At 38.9% G+C, this 21688-nt stretch overlaps 1 protein-coding gene across 11 annotated transcripts in view; it reads left to right on the top strand.

The window, feature by feature from the left end:
- The window catches only part of PSEN1 (presenilin 1), a 67195-nt gene that overhangs the window by 11799 nt on the left and 33708 nt on the right, over positions 1-21688 (top strand). For 9 of the 11 annotated variants that reach the window (XR_015134042.1, XM_086319892.1, XM_086319890.1 and 6 more), the window contains 2 exons: positions 15506-15759; positions 17875-18016. Coding sequence is in view for 10 of the 11 variants with exons in the window: in XM_086319892.1 (XP_086176018.1) it covers positions 15506-15759; positions 17875-18016 (396 nt within the window). In the remaining variant the exon portion in view is untranslated. Of the gene's footprint in view, positions 1-11524; positions 11730-15505; positions 15760-17874; positions 18017-21688 lie in introns of those variants that run through there. The other 2 variants (XM_086319894.1, XM_086319893.1) reach the window with 2 other exon arrangements.

The raw sequence follows: 21688 nt of genomic DNA, 5'->3' as shown, positions 1-21688 counted from the left end.
AACCCAGAATTCCTGATTTTGTAGGTCTGGTATAGGGCCAGAGAATTTGCATTTCTGACTACTTTCCAGATCCCACCAATGCTTCTGGTCCAGCGACCATAATTTGAGAGTCACTATATTTGAATAACGATTTAAAGGGAAGGTGACCTTAGAGAAAAACAGTTAGATTTATAAATTGAATATTCAATATTTTAATTCTCATTAGTTTATTCTGACCCAAATTTTTTAGTCCTTAAGGCAATTAATTGTCAACAGCCTTTTTGATTTAGAATAGAAGGATAAAAAAATCAGTTATTTGCCAACTAAAAAAGAATCCTTAAAGTAGAAATTCATTGAAAGGTCAATAATAATTCTCTGTGTAAAGCAATTGCTGAGGAATACATGCAGATTGTTACCTTCAGCTCTGCTAAATTTACAACATTAAAATGTGTCTGGTCTTTATAAACAAGGTCATTTGCAGTATCTTTTCTGAATTCAAAAGACTAAATTCAGAGAACTTTATTAAGTTATTAGCAAATCATAAGCTGGTAGAACTAACCCTCTCATTTTCTAGATGATGGTGGGTCACTTTTTTAAAGTGTGAGAAATCTTACGAAATTAAACAGAATGCAGACATGGAAGATGTTTAAAGGTGATTAAGTACTTGGGACCTTGAGGAGGAAAAAATAAGTGAAAGGAGTGATCTAAATTTAAGCTAAATCAGGTTCACAGGCTTAATCAGTCAGCCTTTGGATGATGATGTTATTGTACTGTTTATGGTAATGAATTTGTTTTCCCTCCCATTCATATCAAAATGAAGTAAAGAGAAAAAAGAACTTAAGATCTTGGGGTGACCTCCAGAGAAACATGCTTGTTTTTGCATGAGAGTAAAATCAGAGGTCTTTGGCACAGATCTTAATAGTTTGTTTAAAAAAAAAAAAAAAAAGCTCTAGGTTCAAGCCACACACAACAGCACCATAAATGTGTAATATTATCTCTCACTAGTTATGTCAACTGTTCAGGAAAATGACAGCCTTCCTTGATGATGGAGTACTGGTTAAAGCTCTAACTCTGGGCAATCTCAAAGCTTGGGCAGGTGCTGGATAGAATTCTGCATGCTGTTGGAAACATTGCGTATGATTAATAAATATTTTCAAGTTTTCCACTTCACTTGCCAGTTCTTCAGTTCAGCTACTCTTCTCATTTTTTCTGCAGTGCAAGCTTAGGAGCCTCACATTTCTAATTGTGGAAATTCAAACAACATCTAGGGCTTCCCTGACAGCTCAGCTAGTAAAGAATCTGCCTGCAGTGCAGGAGAACCCCGGTTTGATTCCTGGGTCGGGAAGAGCTGCTGGAGAAGGGATAGGCCACCCACTCCAGTATTCTTGGGCTTCCCTTGTGATTCAGCTGGTAAAGAATCCGCCTGCAATGTGGGAGACCTGGGTTCGATCCCTGGGTTGGGAAGATCCCCTGCAGAAGGGAAAGGCTATGCACTCCAGTGTTCTGGCCTGGAGAATTCCATGGACTGTATAGTCCACAGGGTCTCAAAGAGTCAGACGCAACTGAGTGACTTTCACTTTCAACAGACAACTTTCAAACAATATCTATAAAGTCTTATTGGTACTTTTTTTAATTTATTTTTTAAAGATAATTTTATTTATTTATTTATTTTTGGCTGTGCTGGGTCTTTGTTGCTGTGCTGGCTTTTTCTTTAGCTGTGGCGAGAAGGGGCTACTCTCTAGTTGCAGTGCTCGGATTCCTCACTGTGGGGCCTCTCTTGTTGCAGAACACAGGCTCTAGGTGCATGGACTTCAGTAGTTGCAGCATGTGGCCTCAGTAATTGTGGTGTGCGGCCCCACAGCATGTAGACTGCAGTAGTTCTGGCTCATGGGCTTAGTTGCTCTGCGTCTATGTGGGATCTTCCCAGATTGGGGATCGAACCCAAGTCTCCTGCACTGGCAAGTGAATTCTTATCCACTGCACTACCAAGGAAGCCGTTTAATTGGAGGATAATTGCTTTACAATGTTGTGTTGGTTTCTGCCATACAACAACATGATTCAGCCGTAAGTATATGTACATCCCATACAACAACATGATTCAGCCATAAGTATATGTACATCCCCTCCCTCTTGAACCTCCCTCCCATAATACTTTTTCTTATAAATAAATATGTATTTTAAGTAAGTAATGTGAAGATTATAAATATATCAACGTAATGGAATACAGTGTTAATTTTTAGGCCTTTGACTTGGTACATGGGAATGTATACATGAAATAATATTTGATGAAAAAAGTAAGATTAAATTTTCCTTATTAAATAATCTAAGTTCATATTCAGCAGTACAGAATAATAAACTTCAGTGTGGCAAAAACTGCCATGAACAAAGTCTAAAAACAAACTGGGCAAAGGCTTATATACCTAGTGACAGATATATCTTAATATATAAAGAATCCTTATGAAATTAAAAGGGACATAACTCAGAAACAAATTACTAAAAGGTATGAGCAGAAAAATATCTACTTTTGCTTTATTGACTACACCAAAGCCTTTGACTGTGTGGATCACAATTTTTGGAAATTCTTAAAGAGATGGGAATACCAGACCACCTGATCTGCTTCCTGAGAAATGTGTATGCAGGTCAGAAGCAACACTTAGAACTGGACATGGAATAATAGACTGGGTCCAAATCGGGAAAGGAGTATGTCAGGGCTGTATATTGTCACCCTGCTTATTTAACTTATATGCAGAATTCAATTCAGTTCAGTCTCTGAGTCGTGTCTGACTCTTTGTGACCCCATGAATCACAGCACACCAGGCCTCCCTGTCCATCACCAACTCCCGGAGTTCACCCAAACTCATGTGCATTGGGTCAGTGATGCCATCCAGCCATCTCATCCTCTGTCGTCCCCTTCTCCTCCTGCCCCCAATCCCTCCCAGCATTAAGGTCTTAAGTACATTATGAGAAATGCTGGACTGGATGAATCACAAGCTGGAATCAAGATTCCTGGGAGTAATATCAATAACCTCAGATATGCAGATGACACCATCTTTATGGCAGAAAGCGAAGAACTAAAGAGCCTCTTGATGAAAGTGAAAGAGGAGAGTGAAAAAGTTGGCTTAAAACTCAACATTCAGAAAACTAAGATCCGGACCCATCACGTCATGGCAAATAGATAGGGAAACAGTGAGAGCCTCTATTTTGCGGGGCTCCAAAATCGCAGCAGATGGTGATTGCAGCCATGAAATTAAAAGATGCTTACTCCTTGGAAGAAAAGCTATGACCAACCTAGACAGCATATTAAAAAGCAAAGACATTACTTTGTCAGCAAAGGTCCGTCTAGTCAAAGCTATGGTTTTTCCAGTAGTCATGTGAGAGTTGGACTATAAAGAAAGCCGAGCACTGAAGAACTGATGCTTTTGAACTGTGGTGTTGGAGAAGACTCTTGAGAGTCCCTTGGACTGCAAGGAGATCCAACCAGTCCATCCTAAAGGAGATCAGTCCTGAATATTCATTGGAAGGACTGATCCTGACACTCCAATACTTTGACCACCTGATGCGAAGAGCTGACTCATTGGAAAAGACCCTGATGCTGGGAAAGATTGAAGGCAGGAGGAGAAGGGGATGATAGAGGATGAGATGGATGGCATCACCAACTCGATGGACATGAGTTTGAGTAGGCTCCAGGAGTTGGTGAAGAACAAGGAAGCCTGGCGTGCTGCAGTCCATAAGGTCACAAAGACTTGGACACAACTGAGCGACTGAACTGAACTGATGAGCAGTATACATGTATGAAGGAAGAAAAAGAAATATAAATGGTAATAAATATATGAAAAGACTAGTTGATCAACCTTACTAGTAATCAGAGACATAGAAATTAAAACCTTTGTCTTTTGCCTTTCAGTGAGCAAGGCTTGATTCTTACTGCTACTGAAGATATGGGGAAATAGGCACTCTTCATTTGATGTTCATAGGAGTTAAAAGGTTGTCTTTATTTGGAAGCAGGCTGTCAAAGAGTCTGCTACATACACATGCCTTTGGAGATTATCTGGCAATTAACTCTAAAAATGCATACACTAGACTTCCCTGGCACTCCAGTGGTTAAGACTCCGAGCTTCCACTGCAGGGACATGGATTTCATCCCGGGTAGGGGAAATTCCACATGTCTCGAGGTACGGCCAAATAAATAAATAAATAAATGCATGTACCTTTTGACCAAGTATGACCACTTCTTGAAACTTATCCTATAAAAACATTTCCATAAAAGTACCAGGAAATATAGATGAGAATATTCTTTGAAATATCACTTATAACTGAGAATTTTGAGATCAACATTATAAGGTAATGGAGAATAGTAGGATCTCTTGACTAAACTGTCTGAAGTAGAATCTCAGCTCTGGAACCTCTTAGTTGTGGGAAACTAACTTTGGCAAACTATTTGATCTGCCTAAGCATCGGTTTCTTTATCTGTTAAATGAAGTTTAGAATATTAACTCAGTTTTATATGGATTAAATAGATGACTCACCTGAGCTGCTTAGCAGAATGTCTCACGCATTCATAGTCAATAAATCTTAGCAATTATTATCATAGTTATTACTGTGCTGCTACTGTAATGTTATTTTTTAATTATTTCTTTTTGCTTCTATAATATGTACGTTGAGGTATATTGGCAAAGCAGATTGCAGAGCATGGCTATAAAAGTATCTGAAAGTATGTCAGATTGCTCACCGTGTTCATGCTGTGAAGCAGAGATTCGGGAGGATGCTGAGTTTCTATTTATAAACCAAGTTGATAACATTTTTTAAAACTTCTAAAAATGTTTATAAACCCTTATTTATGGTATTTCTTTTAACTACAGAAATAAAACTAAAAGCCAAGGACAGGCAGGGAAGAAACAAGGTTTTTGTTTTTTTTTAAAAAACCCAAATGGGCAAGCATGCTCTATTAAAAAATACCTCCCCTCTCCACCCCAAACACACTCAAAAATACCTCCATAATCTTTGCTGCCCAAGAACTACTCTCCCTGCCTGAGGGTCCACATGTATTCAGTGGTTGGACTTGTACATGTTCTGAAGTGAGAGAAGGGGAAAGAATTAAAATGAAGCCTCTGATTTCACAGCGTAGGAGCTTTGGGGAATGTGGCTTCATAGGAACTCACTTCCCACATACTGGCCACTTCCCATAGGACCCCGCCCTCCCTGAAACTTACAACATTTGTGTAGTGAGTAATCTGCTTTTGCCACTGAAATGAAACCATTTATAATGGCTACAACACTGGTTTTTCTGAACCTTAAAAATAGTCTCAAAGGGCAAAACTGAAGGCAGTAAAATGATCCTTGGTTGCCAGAGCATAGCGGGAAGGGAGGGATAAATAGGCAGAGGGTTTTGGGGACAGTGAAACTCTTCTGTATGGTATTATGGTAGATGCGTGTATCGCACATTTTTCAAAACCCAGAGACTATACAATACCAAGAGTGAACCCTAAAGTAAACTATGGATTTTAGGTGATAATGTGCCAATGAAGATTGGTTGATTGTGAAAATATACCACTTCGGTGTAGGATGTTGGTGGGGAAGGTTGTGGGGGCAAGGGGTATTATGGGAGTTCTCGGTACTCTGCTCAGTTTTGTTCTGAACTTAAAACTGCTCTAAAAACTAAAGTTTTTTGTTTTCTTTTTAATTAATAAACGAGGACTTCCCTGTTGGTCCAATGTCTAAGACTCCAAACTCCTAATGCAGGGGACCCGGGTTCAATTCTTCATTGGGGAGCTAGATCCCACATGCTGCAAGTCTGACCTGGCACAGCCAAATAATAAAGAATTTTTTTTTTTTTAAAGAAAGAAATGAGTTACCAAGCCACATATACAAAGAGGCCTTTATGTTCTTATGTTTTAGAAATATATATTAACACTAAAATATTTATAAAGGAAATGATAGGTCTGAGTTTTCGTCGAAATAAAACTAGGGGCAAAGTGGGTGGGAATACAAATGGAATAAGATTTAACCTTGAGATGACGTAATTGAAGGTCAGGTGCACATGTGCTTCCCAGGTGACTCAGCAGTAAAGAATCCGCCTGCCAATGCAGGAGATGAAGGAGACACATCGGGAAGATGAGTCAGGAAGATCCCCTGGAGGAGGAGGTGGCAACCCACTCCAGTATTCTTGCTTGGAAGGTCCCATGGACAAAGGAGCCTGGTGGGCTTCAGTCCAGGAGGTCGCAGAGAGTTGGACACAACTGAGGGACTGAGCACATATGCAAAGTGCACGTGGGGCTTTATATACACTTTTGACATATTTACTTATTTACTTTAACTTTTTCCATAATTAAAAAAAATTGGTTTTAATCAGCCTTAAAAATAATGCTAAGTTGTCATTCTAATATTTAGCCAAAATTTTGCATTTTGAAAATCTCTTAGTACTTCTGTCACTTTCTAATATGACAGTTTTCAAAGGACACCTCTTCACCTCTTTGTGAAAAACACTTAACAAAAACAGCTTTATTGAAGAATAATTATCACACAATTAATTGCACATATTTAAAATAAGTATACAATTTGACCAGTTTTGACATACATGTATACCATGGAAACCACCCCTGCAGTCAAGATCATGAATATAACCATCACCTGTAAGTTTCCTCTTCCTTGTAATCTCTCCCTCCTATTCCTCCCCAACTGCTGTCTATCAGGCAACCACTTACTAACTTTTGTCACTGTATTCTAGTTTTCATTTCCTAGAATTTTATATAAATGAAATCATACTGTACATAACTTTTGTAAGGCTTCTTTCATTCAGCATAATTATTTTGAGATTCATCAGTGGTATAGCATGTATCAATAGTTCATTTTTATTGCTGTGTTGCATTCCATTATATGGATATACCACAGGTATTTTTTTTAATCCATTCACTTGTTTATGGATGTTTGCATTGTTTCTGGTTTTGGGTTATTACAAATAAAGCTGTTGTGGACATTTATGTACAAATCTTTGATTGGACATATTGCTTTCATTTATTTTGAGTAAATGCCTAAGAGTAGAATGTGATCCAGTGTAGAAAGTAGATATTTAACTTCTTAAGGTACTGTCAAACAGTTTTCCAAATTGATTGTGTAACTGCACTGCACTGGTGCAGTAACTTTGTGATTTTAGTTTACATTTCTCTGAATAATGATGTGAAGTGTCTGTTTATTTGCTTGTCTTCCTGATATCTTTGGTGAAGTATCTGTTCAGATCCCTTGCTCGGTTTTTAAATTGGTTTGTTTCTTTTCTCTTTCTTTTTCTAGGAGGTTTGGGGTTGTTTGTTTTCTTACTGAGTTTTATATATTCCAGATACAGGTCCTCTATGATATATGTGATTTGCAAACATTTTCCGATCTGTGGCTTGTCTTTTTATTTTCTTAGCAGTATATTTTAAAGGCCAGAAATAGATCAGTATAAATATTGATGAAATCTCTTTTATCTGTTTTTTCCTTTTGTGGGTCAGTCTCTTTTTTTTTTAATCTTTGTTTCACTCAGGTTCTCAAAAGTTTTTTCTTATATTACCTTCTTCTGGAAACTATAGTTTTAGGTTTTGCATTTAGGTCTGTATTGTGAGTATAATTTTTTGTGTATGGCATGAGGTATGGATTAAAGTTCATTTTTTTCCAGTTGGATATCCAATTGTTTCAGCATTGTTTGTTGAAAAAGACTATCCTTTGGCAAAAATCAGTTGTGCATATGTGTCAGGCTGTTTCTGGACTCTGCTTAGTCTGTTTGTGCCAGTACAACATTTTTTTGAGAACTGTAACTGTATAAGATGTGGCATTAGTTCTCCAACTTTCAAAGTTGTTTTGGACATCCTCCTGTATTTCCCTTTTTTAAAAATAAATTTTATCTGTTTAATTTTGGCTGTGCTGGGCCTTCGTTGCTGCACAGGCTCTTTTCCAGTTGTGGCCAGGTAGAGCTACCCTCCAGTTGTGCACAGGCTTTTCACTGCGGGGGCTTCTCCTGTGGTGGAGCACGGGCTGTGTGGTGCACAGGTTTCAGTAGCTGTGGGACGTGGGTGGCTTCAGTAGTTTCGGCTCCGTGGCCCTGGAGCACAGGCTCAATAGTTGTGGCTCAGAGGCTTAGTTGCTCTGCAGCATGTGGAATCTTCCTGAATCATGGATGGAACTCATGTCTCCTGCATCGGCAGGCAGATTCTTTACCACTGATCCACCAGGGAAGCCCCTATTTCCTATATTAACTTAATAAATATTACTATAGAAAAGCTGATTGAGATTGCATTGATTTACAGATCAGTTGGCGGGTGGGGGGCGGGGGGAGAATGTTGGTAGAATTGACACCTTAGCAGTATTGAGCCTTTTAATCCATGAACACACAATATAGCTCTACATTTATTCAGGTCTTAAAAAAAATTTATTTTTAATTGTGGTTAAGGACATGAGATACCATTTTACAATATTTATGTATTTTTAAAATTTTTGGCTGTGCTGGATGTTTGTTGCTGTGTGGGGGCTTTTTCTAGTTATGGTGAGCGGTGGGTGCTACTCTCTGCAGTGTGTGGTTTTTTCCTTGCAGTGTCTTCTCTTGTTACAGAGTGCAGGTCCTGGGGCACTGACTCAGTAGTTGTGGCGCATGGGCTTAGTTGCTTTGCAGCTCATGGGATCTTCCTGGATCAAGGATCGAACCTGTGTCCCCTGCATTGGCAGGTGGATTCCTAACCACTGGCCCACCAGGGAAGTTCCCATCTTAACCGTTTTTAAATGTGCAGCTCAGTAGTGTTAACTATATTCACATTATGGTGCAGTAGATTTCTAAAACATTTTTAACTTGCAAAACTAATACTCTGCACCTGTTGAACAGGATAGCCCCATTTCCCTGTCCCCAGAGCCCCTAGCAAACACAGTTACACTTTTTTTTTCAAGTTAGACTAGGTACTTTATATAAGTGGAATCATCCAGTATTTGTCTTTTTGTAACTTGCTTATGCATTTCACAGTATAAAGTCCTCAGGGTTCATTCATGTTTTAGCAAGTGACAAGATTTCCTTCTAAGGCCGAATAGTCCTCCATTGTACATATGTATCACATTTCCTTTATCCATCTATTGTTAGACATTTGAGTTTCTTCTGTCTCCTGGCTCTTGAAAATAGTGCTGCAGTGGTCATGGGTGTGAAATACAGTATCTCTTTGAGATACTGCTTTCAGTTCTTTTGGATCTGTACCTGGAAGTAGAGTTGCTGGACCATATGACAGTTCTGTTTTTAATTTTTTGAGGAAGCTGCATCATTTCTTATCGCAGCTGTACCCTTTTACGTGCCCATCCACAGGGCACAAGGGATTCAACATCTCTGCACCCTTGCTAATACTTGTTATTTTCTGGGGAGTTTTTTGATAGTAGCCATTCTAATGGGTATAAGAGAGCTTATTTTAGTTTTGATTTTAATTTCTCTGATTAGTAACATTGAGCATCTTTTTTGTGTTTGTTGGCCATTTGTATATATTCTTCTTAGAAATGTCTATCGAAATGTCTGTTTAAGTCTTTTACCGTTTTAAAATCAAATTGTTTCTTTGTTGTTAAGTTATAGGAGTCTTTTATATATTCTGGATATTAACCCATTATCAAATATATAATTTGCACATATTTTCTTCCATTCTCTGGTGGCCTTTTTACTCTGTTTCTTTGATGCACAGAAGTGTAAAGTTTGATGTAGTCCCATTTGTCTGTTTTTGCTTTTGATCTTTAATTTCTTTTAGCAATATTTTATGATTTTTCAGTGTACACATATAATCAGGGTTCCCCAAGACCATGCTCAGGTTCAGTGATAAGCTAGTAGAACGACCCACAGATCTCAGAAAAGCTGTTGTACTCACTGTTACAGTTTACTGCAGTGAAAAGACAAAGATTAAAGTTAGCAACAGAAAAAGGCACAAGGGCAAGGATCCAGGAGACACCAGGCCCAAGCTTCCAATTGTCTTATCCCAGTGGAGTCATGCAAACAAATGCTTAATTCTCCCAATAGCAATGTGAGACAACATGCAGAGAGTACTGCTCACCAAAAAAACATACTTGAGCCCGGGTGTCCCAGAGTTTTATTCAGGGTTGGTCATGTACACATGGCTGGACATAGTTCTCTAACCCCTCCTAAGGTCAAGCAGATACCATGTGGCTCAAGACTCCCACCGTGGATCAGATTGTTAATGTGACCCAAGGCCTCCTGTAAACAGAAACAGCCTTAATAGGCAGGCTGTTCCAGGGACTTAAAGGTTATCTCCTAGGAGCCAGGCCAAATCTTTCTATGGTGTATGCAGGTTTTGGACACCCCTGACCTGCTGAGTTAATCCTTTACAGTACAAAAGCTCTTTCACATCTTTTCATCCTTCGGGTCTCAGCTCAAATGTCATGTCCTCAGAAAGATATTCTCTGGTCACATTACTTGAAAGTCCCATTCTATGTATTTATCACATCACCCTATTATAGTACTATCCTAATCTGTAATTATCTTGTTTATTAGCTGTCTTCCCCTGCTTGAAATCAGTTCATGAGGGCAGTCATGTTGGCTGGTACATCCTTGTATATAACTGGCATTCACTGTTTTTTAAATTTAAAAGTTTTAACTAAAAGTACCATAAGGCAAATAGAAAAAATGACAAAGGATATGAATACTTAGTTCATTTTAAAAAATGATCATTTTTTCCTAATGATAAGAGACATAGAAGTTAAAATTAAACTGAGATCTGTATTTTAATACCTATCAGTTTGGTAAAAATCCAGGCATCGCAAGCTTACTATGTAGACAAGGGCTTGTTGAAATAGGCACTCTCCTGCATTGCTGAGTGCACTATTTGGCTGTATAAATCAGGATTTGAAGTGAATATATACTTCGACCTTGTACTTCAGTGAAGTTATCCTATAAATATGCCCCTTCATGTGTGAAATAACTTCACTGCAGTGATGTTTGAAATGGCAAAAAGTTGGAAGCAAGTTTGGTGTCCATCACTAGGGGATTGGCCTAATAAATTACGATATCTTTATACACTGGCTGTGCAGCTGGTTTTTTAAGAGAATAAGGATATTCTTTACTGACATGTAGAAAACTTTCTAAGATACAATTTAAAAAAGAAAGCATAGTATAGGACAGTGCATTTCTTATGCTACCATTTCTGTGGACAAGGGGAATGAGAATATGTATTTGTATTTGCTTGTGTATGAATAAGGAAACTTTGAAAGGATTTGCTGAGAACAGTAACCAGTGGTACCCCGGGGGGTTAGGAAACCGAGAGTTAAGTGGGAGGTTTTTTACTGTATGCTTTTTTAAACTTCTTGAGTTTAGAATCAAATGTGTATTTTGCCTCTTTAAATAAATTGTATTTTTTAAAAAGACATAAATTATATAGTTAATTTTTAAAGTAGTATCCAAAGTATTATGTGAAACAGTGCTCTAGTATCCTGTATCAGCTCTGAGGGCGGGGCAGGGTGGGGTCACTAATGTTCACTATAAACCAGAATATCCAGTCTTACCCTTAACAAGCACGTTATGATTGCCTCTTTCATGCTAGGTTGACCCAGTTAAACAGCTCACGTAGCCTTATAGGAGAACTGTGGTGCCATAGAAAGAACAGTTTTGAAGTAAGAGATTTGACTTTGATTTTCCTACCTCTGTTGTTTTCTGACTATGAAATTTTGTATCAGTTGCTTTACTGTTCGTCTACCAAAACCTCCCAACATATAAAGATAAACAAGATGAAGTGAAAGTGCTTTTAAATTAAGTAAGTACTTTATATAAATCATATAATACTAAATTACATAAATGCTTTGTAAATGCTATATTAAGAGAGCTGTTATTACTTGCATTTACTTTATACTAAACATTAATCAGCCCAAGTTGGCCATAATTGTATTGCTGAATATTAGCCATAACTGCAGTGTTCTTAGCATATGGCACAGTCCCCTCCTTCTTAGAGGATTGAAGTGTGAATTCCCTCAGCTCTCCTGCTTCTCAGCTATCTACCCCACTATGCCCCTGTTGTCTAGAGCCCACCTTCCTCATAACCCTTTCCTTCCTACTGAACTTCAATGACTTGTGTTCAGCAAAAATTATCTTTCTTGATAAGTGTATATATTTTTCTGTCTTTTGTGCTTTGCAATTGTTTCCTTTCCACTCTCGTAGGCCTGGAGTCTTCATAAATGTTTCCTCCATGAGATCAAACTGAGGCAGAGAGCACCAGTGCCTTTGTAAGGCCAGCTTTTCTCTCTTTTTCCATTCCCCATCATTTATCCCCTACCCTGCTTCATTAGTTATCATCTCTGTGTTCTGTATCATCAACATTTTCTTCTAATCCTAACTCTATACTTTGACCTGACAAGTATGCTCAAGTCTCTGACATCCCTAAAATAATTTTTTAAAATTTGAATCTCCTCTTTTGTCCATTTTTGTTCTTTTTTGGCTTCAAGGAATAATTGCCTTTAATTTCTCAGTTTCCATTCATTCCCCAGTCCATTACAATTTATGGATAACCTGCTGCTTAAGCTTAGGAGTTATTCACACTTCTTTCCTTGGTGGTCATCTCACTTTGTATTTTTCCTTCCACAACTGTTGTGTTACATTAATGATCAATGCATCCATCTATACTTTCTCCCTGAGGTTTCATCCACTTTCATAGCTATAGAAACGAATGGCTTCCTTCAGCTGTCTTCTGAGCTTGAAATGCACCTGTCTAAATTCTCTCTCCACCTAACTAAAATCTCTCTCTGCTCCTCTAGCCTGCTTATCTTCTTGTGCTCCCTGTGTCCATCAGTGCTATCACCACCTTCCTAGTCCCTTAAGCCAAAACCTCCAGAGTCCTCATTGACTCCTTCCTGACCATTCTCATGTAATTTGCCACAAAGCTCTGTCATTCGTTGCTGAAGTATTTTTCTCACACCCCTCCTATTTTCCATCACCACTTCAGCAAGTTTGTTAAAAACAAAACATAATCTGATGTGCACTTCCTCAACCTTAGCAATTTTATGACTTTTTTGTTGCCTGCAGGACAAAGTCTGAAGTCTCTGGCACGGCAAACAAGGTTGTTTACAACCTGTTCCTAACCTTCCTTTTCCTGCCACCAGCCCTGACCACCCTGTTCTCAGTCACCTCAGGAGTTCTCATAGGTTTTCTGGATAGGCCTGTGCCACAGATGACCTTATCTCTGCCTGGAGCCCATTCACCTTCCATTCTTGAAAGTTCTATTCAAGAATTGTATCTTTCATGTTGTCTTTCTTTTTTGCTTTAAATTTTTATTGACATATAGTTGATTTACAATGTTGTGTTGGTTTCAAGTGTATAGCAAAGTGATTCAGTTTTGCATATATACATAGTGATTCAGTTACACGTATATACATATGTGTACTTTTTATTTTTCATATTATTTCCCTTGTGGTTAATTATAGGATATTGAATATGGTTCCCTGTCCTATACAGTAGGCCCTTTTATTTTATTCTATCTTACATGTAGTAGTCTGTTATTTACTAATCCAAAACTCCTAATTTATCCCTTCTCTACCCTCTTTCCCCTTTGGTAACCATAATTTTGTTTTCTATGTCTGTGAGTCTGGTTCCATTTTATAAATAAGTTCATTTGTTACCATTTTAGATTCCAAATATAAGTGATGTCATATATTTGTCTTTCTCTGATTTACTTAGTGTGATAATCTCTAGGTCCATGTAGCTGCAGATGGCATTATTTCATTCCTTTTTTATGGCCGAGTAATATTTCAGTGTGTGTGTGTGTGTATGCCACATCTTCATCCTTTCATTTGTTGATAGACATTTAGGTTGCATCCTTGTCTTGGTTTTTGTAAATAGTGCTGCTGTGAACATTAGGGTGCATGTATCTTTTTGAATTAGAGTTTTATGCCCAAGAGTGCAATTGCTGGATCATTTGGCAATTCTATTTTTAGTTTTTCAAGGAACCTCCATATAGTTTTCCATAGTGGCTGCATCAGTTTACATTCCCACCGTATGTTGCCTTTCTTGATCATAAAAAATTAGTTCTGTAGCACTTTGTTCACATCTCTAGTGTTTCTCTAATATTAAAACTATCTTATGAGCTTCTAAGGACAGCATCTAGATCTTTTTAATTTCTGCTGTAGTGTTACAGCAGAGTAACTAAAATATAGAATTCTTATAATTACTTATGGAATGAATAAATTGAAAGTCAAGTGAAAGAGAAAGCCTACAGTAAGTCTGCAGAGCAGTCATGTTGTTTTGTGAATGACAGATTGAGAGGAGGTTAAGAGCTTGATTTCTGCAGTCAGGCACACCTGGTGTTCAAACCCTCTTTATAACACAAGCTGTGGCTGTTTCCTTGCCTGGAAAGTGGTGATGGTAAGGTGGTTGTGAGAGTTAAATGTCAAAGTACACATCAGGAATTCCTTGGTGGTCTAGTGGTTAGGATGCAGGGCTTTCACTGTTTAGAGCACAGGTTCAATCCCTGGTTGGGGAACTAAGATCACACAAGCCTTGACGTGGAGCCAAAAAAAGGCACATATTAAAATCCCTAATACTGCTATTACCAAGCATGTAATATACTTGGTTAAACTCTATAGTCAAAAATGAGATACAAGATACAAGGTGTGTTTTCCTATGAGCTTCCTGGCTTAACCAAGCTGATTACCTCTTGTCAGCAACAGTGACTATCAGTCTACTTTCATATCCTGTTTTATGTAGTTCTCTGTTATTTTTCTCCTATTTTCTATTATTTTTATTTTGTTGTTGTTAATGCTCTTAAGATTCATTCTACCCTTTATAAAAACTGAATTCTAGATCTAATATATCAAAGAGGAAGTTGAGCTTGATTAGGCAAGGATAGACCCAGGCTAAGGATAATGGTAAAAAAGTGAGGTTTAGAACCAGAGAAAAATGGAGTCTACTTTCATTCCTTCATTCTTGCATTTATTGTCCCTTCCTCTATATAGGTGGGAATGGGTTTGGAGAGCATCAGAATTAAGGCCTAGTTTCTTTCTGTAAAGGTTTTGTTTTTTGTTTTTTAACTGAATACTGTTTTGAGATAACTGTAGATGGTAAGAAATAATACTGACAGATCCCCTGTATGTCACTACAAAGATTTCAAGTCTTATTAATAATGAAGGTGAGATAGTTCCTTGTATAAATGATAGGAAACTACAGGTAAAAAAGCATTTCATGATTTTTAAAAAGGTGAGAGTACTCTGCTTGGAGCTATAGTAAATAAAGAAGGCTTCATGCGGATGTCATTTTTTAAGTAAAAAATTCCAAAGAATGAGTACAGTTGTATTAGAGTTAGAAAGAGCCGGGTGAGAGGGGGGACCTGGGTTCCTCCAGTGGACAGTGGTAAATAATCTCGACTTTTAGGCTGTGTACTTCTTGTAAATTGATTCTCTCTGGCTTTAAGTTTTTGGAAACTCGCGTAATAATGGACCTGTTGTTACCCTGGGATCTAATCATTACATTTTCTGTTTCTTATATAGAACACTTTGATTTTCCTGGGAGTCTGACTTACTGAAAAATCTCTTCCTGTGCTTTTAGAATGACAGTAGAGAGCGGCATGAGCACGGCAACGAGAGGCGGAGGCGTGGCAACACTGAGTCGGTGTCCAATGGCCGAGCCCCCAGCAGCTCACAGCAGGTGGTGGAGCAAGAGGAAGAGGAAGATGAGGAGCTGACATTGAAATATGGCGCCAAACATGTGATCATGCTGTTTGTCCCTGTGACTCTCTGTATGGTGGTAGTTGTGGCCACCATCAAATCAGTCAGCTTTTATACCCGGAAGGATGGGCAGCTGTACGTATGAGTATTGTGGGTTGTTATTCTCGGCCAATCTAGCTGTCCTGCGTAGCGTGTCATCGTCACCTTGAAGACCTCTGACCTCTGCCCTGAAGGGCCGTGAAGGCTAGAGAGTCCATCCTCTCTGATAACTGGAAGCAGATGATGCTTTACGTAGAGAAAATAAAGCTGCAGAGTTATATTTTTTAATGTAGCATCCCTAGATTGGGCTCGATTTATTTGGAATTGAGCAAGTAAAGAATTGAGTAGTGATTTTAGCACCTCAGGGCTGTTGGGCCCATGTTCTTCTCCCTGGAATGTTTTTTTCCTTCTCTAACTTTGGTAGATTAATTCCTATCATCCTTCTCATCCTGGCTGAAAAATAACTTCCATGACCCTCCTAAAAGAATTAGGCCCTTCCCGGTATTCTTTCGCACCCTGTTCTTTTTTCACTTGTCACAATATGCAAGTGTACTTTCCCTACTTAATGCCTGTTTTCCTTCTATACCACGAGGACTACGAGAGCACTTTTGTTTCCAGGGTGAGGAATGTAATAAATGTTTGACCAAAAAAAAAAAAAGTTCAGTGAAAGGATGAAGAAGGAATGCAAACTGGCACTAAAGTGTTTGCTGAACTGTCACGTAGATTCTCTGGTGCTATTGGTGTCTGCCCTTTGTCTCCAAGAAAAATGCTTTGATTCAGATGTCACCTAGTTCTGTCTCTAGGACCCTGTTGGGCTCAAGATGTTTTAAGTGAATTCTGAAATTGGCAAGTGTCTGGAAAACTGTGGGGTTCTGAAAGCCAGGCTTTAACCTTTTGAGAGAAAGGCTAAGACAATGAGTGAAGAGCAGGGGTTGGAGACAGTTAACAAAAGAAGTTGGGGAATATTGTCTCTGTAAGTTAAAGTTAGGTTTGGCTGCATATTATAGAACCAGGTTAGCAAGCTGTGCCCCACAGGCCAGATCTGCCTGACACCTCCCTTGGTAAATGAAGTGTTACTGGAACAAGGCTGTGACCATTCGTTTATGTATTGTCTTTAGCTGCTTTCATACTACAAGGGCAGAGTTGAATGGTTGCAGCAGAGACCATATGACTCACAAAGCTTAAAATATTTACTCTGTAGTCCTTCACAGAAAGTTTGCCGAGCCCATTATAGAAAATCAAAACAGGAAATTCCCTGGTGGTCCAGTGGTTAAGACTTGACGCTTTCACTGCTGAGGCCCAGGTTCAATCCCTGGTCAGGGAACTAAGATCCTGCAAGCCGAATGGCACAGCCAAAAAAAAGAAAAAATTTAAAAAACTGGTTTGAGTTATATACATATTTTCTTGTCTCCCACAGAATAGTGAAGAGGTAGTAGTTCAGATTGTACAGTGCTTTCTTTTCACCAAGGACTCAGGCTTCTTCATTCCTTCTCTTTTGGCTTCGGTTGTCTAGATTATTTCGGGGTCCAGTATTGGTGCTGGAGCCCCAGCCTTCATTCACACAGCAGGAAGGAATGGAAGAGAATAGACATACCTCTCAGCAGAACTCACTCCTCCCTTAGAAATTCCACAGACCACATCTGCTTATAACTCAGTGGTCATTACTTATTCTCATGGCTGTACGTAACTCCAGGGGAGGCAGAAATAAAGTCTTCTGTTGAAAACATTGGTACCTGGAATAAAAGTGTTTTCATATGAAACAAGGGTAGATGGATATGTGACATTGTCTCAAGACAACTTTAGTTGTAGTCACCCTACAGATACAAGATAATTATCCACCATTTTACCTTCCTGTTAGAACCACTTGTAGCCTAGGTGTTATGGCAGAATCTGGTAGTACTTTAACAAATCACTGATAAGCTGTGGAGAAAACATTTGATGAGGTTATTATTTCAGTATAAAGCGTCCACTAGATGGAGCCAGTGTCTGGCGCACGTGGGTCCACCTCGATTTTAACCATCTCCTTTTATTTTGAAGAGCTTATTTTAGCATAAAGCTGCTTTTCTTAGGTTAAAAATTCTTGGTTATATTGATGAGCTGAAAAAAAAAGTGATTCATAAGGTATCAGTTAAATCTGGGAAACAAAACTGGTTTTGGAGAGCATGTAGTTTAGAATCTCCATTAACCCCTGGGGCTTTTGTTTTATTACAGAATCTATACTCCATTTACAGAAGACACGGAGACTGTGGGGCAGAGAGCCCTGCACTCAATTCTGAATGCGGTGATCATGATCAGTGTCATTGTCATCATGACGATTCTCCTGGTGGTTCTATATAAATACAGGTGCTACAAGGTGAGCATGAGACACAGAGCTTTGCTTTCCACCATATTTTTTTTTTCCCAATAATTTTATTTATTTTTGGCTGTGCTGGGTCTTTGTTGTTGCGTGGGTTTTTCTCAAGTTGAGGCGAGCGGGAGCTACTCTAGTTGAAGTGCTTGGGCTTCTCATCGCGACGGCTTCTCTGGTTGGGGAACGTGGGCTCAAGGGCATACAGGCTTCAGTGGTTGTGCCGCATGGGCTCAGTAGTTGCGGCTCCCAGGCTCTAGAGCACAGGCTCCAATAGTTGCGGCACATGGGCTTGATTGCTTCACAACTTGTAGGCTCTTCCCAGATCAGGGATCGAACCCACGTCTCTTGCATTGGTAGGTGAATTCTACCACCGCGTCACCAGGGAAGCCCTCCACCATCTTCTTTATTTTATGGTTGGATTGTCCTGTCACCTTACTTGGTCTATTAAAGAAAAAGGTCTTATATTCTAAAACTAAGTTAATTTTTAGTCTCCCCCTCCTCATTTGTGGAACAAAAAGGCATAAATGAAAAACAAATGTTTTCATAAAATATCGCAGTCTAAATGGTTTTAACATTTTGGTTTGCAGTATACTTAGGACCTTCCAGAAGAATATATCCTAAGACCTTTGTGAATTCCCTCATTGACAAATAGCACTATATGATATAATTGTCCCCGTAAAATAATGTATAACCACAGAAAATCAGATTTTCAGCTTGAATGCATGCATGCTCAGTTGCTCAGTCGTGTCCGACTCTGTGACCCATGGAATGTAGCCCACCAGGCTTCTCTGTTCATGAGATTATCCCAGCAAGAATACTGGAGTGCTTTGCCATTTCCTTCTCCAGGGGATCTTCCTCACTCAGGGGTCGAATCTGAGCCTCCTAAGGCTCCTGCATTGGCAGGTGGGTTATTTACCACTGAGCCACCGAGGAAGCCCCTTCAACTTGAGTACAAAGCAGTGAAGCCACCTTCGGATGCCGATGTTGAACTCACTGATGACTGGCTGAATTCCCGTCCATTCCCTCACCTTCTCTCCTGCAGGAACAGGAATTTTTTGCTTGGGAAATAAAGGCAGGGGCGGTTATGCAGGGAAGAGACAGGCCCAGACCTCCCCGTCTCTGCTCCCTACCTCATGCTACCTGAGTAACTTGAGGGTGAATTTCAGCTGTCCGGCACATGTTTCAGATTCCTGCCTCAGAAAAATGACAAGTTATTACAGTTCATAAACCTTTAGGCTCGTTCTCAAATAAAAGAAATAAATATTAACTTTTCAAATATTGAATTCTACACTCTTTTTACTTCTGTGTTTTCTATACTTCAGTATATTCTTTAACATGATTAAAATCAAGTGTATAATCAGTATGTGTCCTTTTTTAAAACTATTACTTTGGCATAAGCATTTTCCCGTATTATAAATTCTTAGAAAATATGTGTAATGACTACATAATATTTGACTCAGTGAGTGTATTGTCATTTACTTCCCCTAATTTGGACATCTCAGTTCTTTCCAGATGTTCACTATCCTAAAAAACAGTGAATGTCTTTATGCATAGAGCTTTTCAATTTTTCAAATTATTTCCTTAGGGTATAAGCCCAGGCACAGAATTTCTGGAGCAAATTGTCTACATATTTTTGGCTGTCTTGGTATGCAGAATTTTGTTTTCAAATTGATAGTATCAATTTGTACTTAACACTGGTGGTGAATGAGGCTGTCTTACTCTACTTTCACTAGCATTGAATTTTTAAAAATACCTGTGCAGGGAATTCCCTGGCAGTCCAATGGTTAGGACTCTACACTCCACTGCAGGGGGCAAGGGTTCAATCCCTGGTCAGGGAACTAAAATCTCACATGCTGTACAGTGTGGTTAAAAATACATACATACATACATATATATATGTATATGTATGCTGCTGCTGCTAAGTCACTTCAGTCATGTCCGACTCTAGCAACCCCATGGACTGCAGCCTACCAGGCTCCTCCATCCACGGGATTTTCTAGGCAAAAGTACTGGAGTGGGGTGCCACTGCCTTTTCCGATATATATATATATATATATATTCTAACCCTAATAGGCAAAGCAAAAACGTCTTAGTTTGGTTTTAGTTGATTATTAGTGAGATTGAATATCCTTCACTATTCACCTTTTTACTGTTCACAGACTTCTAAAATTATACAGAGTTTAACCTTGTTTGTTGAGTGGGTAAAAGTATTAACCTAAGTGATGACCATTTACAGTCTGACATCAGAATCTGGAGATTGAAGACAAAAGATGTGATGTGACCGGAGTCATCTACACTCAGGCACCCAAAGAGCAAATGATGTAAAACCATTCCCCTCCCACTGCTTAAATGTGCTCATGTGTCAGTTACTTTTATATTTTTTTTCACTATATACAATTTTGTGTACATAGAAGTGTCTACCTGCCAGTTCCATTTCTCTGCTTTATTGGACTCTCTTTGTGACTTGTATCTGGATTGTGTGCTACTTTTGTTCTTCACATGGTAGTGGGAGTCCCCTAGGGATTTACTTTCTTTGGTGTTTGGAAACCTCTTTCTGCTTCTCCAGCAGGAACTTAGAGGGCTTCTCATCTTGCTAAAGCCCACTTAGGTTGTGTTGAGTGCAGGTGGGGGAGGGCAATACTGGAGGGAAAAGGTGGTAAACTTAGCCCTGGCTTCCTGGTGCTTCTGATTCCCCAGCCTATGTACTGGCAGCTACGTGCATTCGGTCTAGATTTTATAGGTGTATTTGGTAGGAGAGACAGGATGGAATGGGCTTTGTTACTCCTTATTAACTAGAACCTTTCTCAAGGTATTTTTGGTGGTTTTGTGCATCTTTTAGTTAGTGCTTCGTGTTAGACAGTCTAAAGGTTTATACTCAGCTGGATTTCCATGTCCACCCATTCACTGGTGGCGTTTTGCTTTGTTTTTTAAAATGCTTATGTCTTGGCCAGCCCAACCAATCCTATAGCAACAAGTTGTTTACTTTGATTCTTAGTATAAAAATAAAAGGGGCTTTTGAGTCAGAAATTCAGAAACTTGCCAGGACCTGTTTGGAAATAAGCCCTGAGGATTTGTTGTGTCAGGAGTTGGTTGTGCAATGTCTTTGAGAAGCACAGGAAGCTAAAAGACCAAACAAACCTTAAAAAGGAAGAACTGGAAAAGGCAGTTTAATGATTTATTGTTTGATAGAGATGAAACCATATAGCTTACTGAAGTCACATGATTTCTGGCCTAGATAGTTCAGTGTTTAGAGGAGATCTTTGCCATACTGTACTGAATCAGGGCTCATTTGTTTCAGAGCCAAGAGGAAAGCTGAACTAGGGATTTTTGCAAGATGAGAAAGGCCTGTTTTACCACCTGATGTTCTAGGAAAAGGGGAGGTGTTATTTAGTCATCAGAAGAGGCTTTGAATTCAGGTAATAATTCAGAAAATCATAACATCTATGATTAACCTAGTAAGAAAACCATTTAAAGTCATTATTGCAGGCAGAGGGCTAATATTTTTGCAGTATGAAGAGCACATACAAATAATTAAAATTATGGATATCCTAATAAGATATTTTAAAAACACAAGAAGAGAAATTATGAAGGAAATCTAAACAGCCAGGAGAGGAAAAGAGGAGAGAGGGGTGTATGTATATTTCCTCACTAGCAAAAAATATATATATTAAAATA

The sequence above is a fragment of the Bos grunniens genome, chromosome 10, assembly GCF_055505025.1.
Source record: "Bos grunniens cultivar Pamir isolate PY7600 chromosome 10, Bosgru_T2T1.0, whole genome shotgun sequence".
NCBI lineage: Eukaryota > Metazoa > Chordata > Mammalia > Artiodactyla > Bovidae > Bos > Bos grunniens.
The sequence above is the reverse complement of the archived record's forward strand: the minus strand, read 5'-3'. Positions and strand labels throughout refer to the sequence as shown.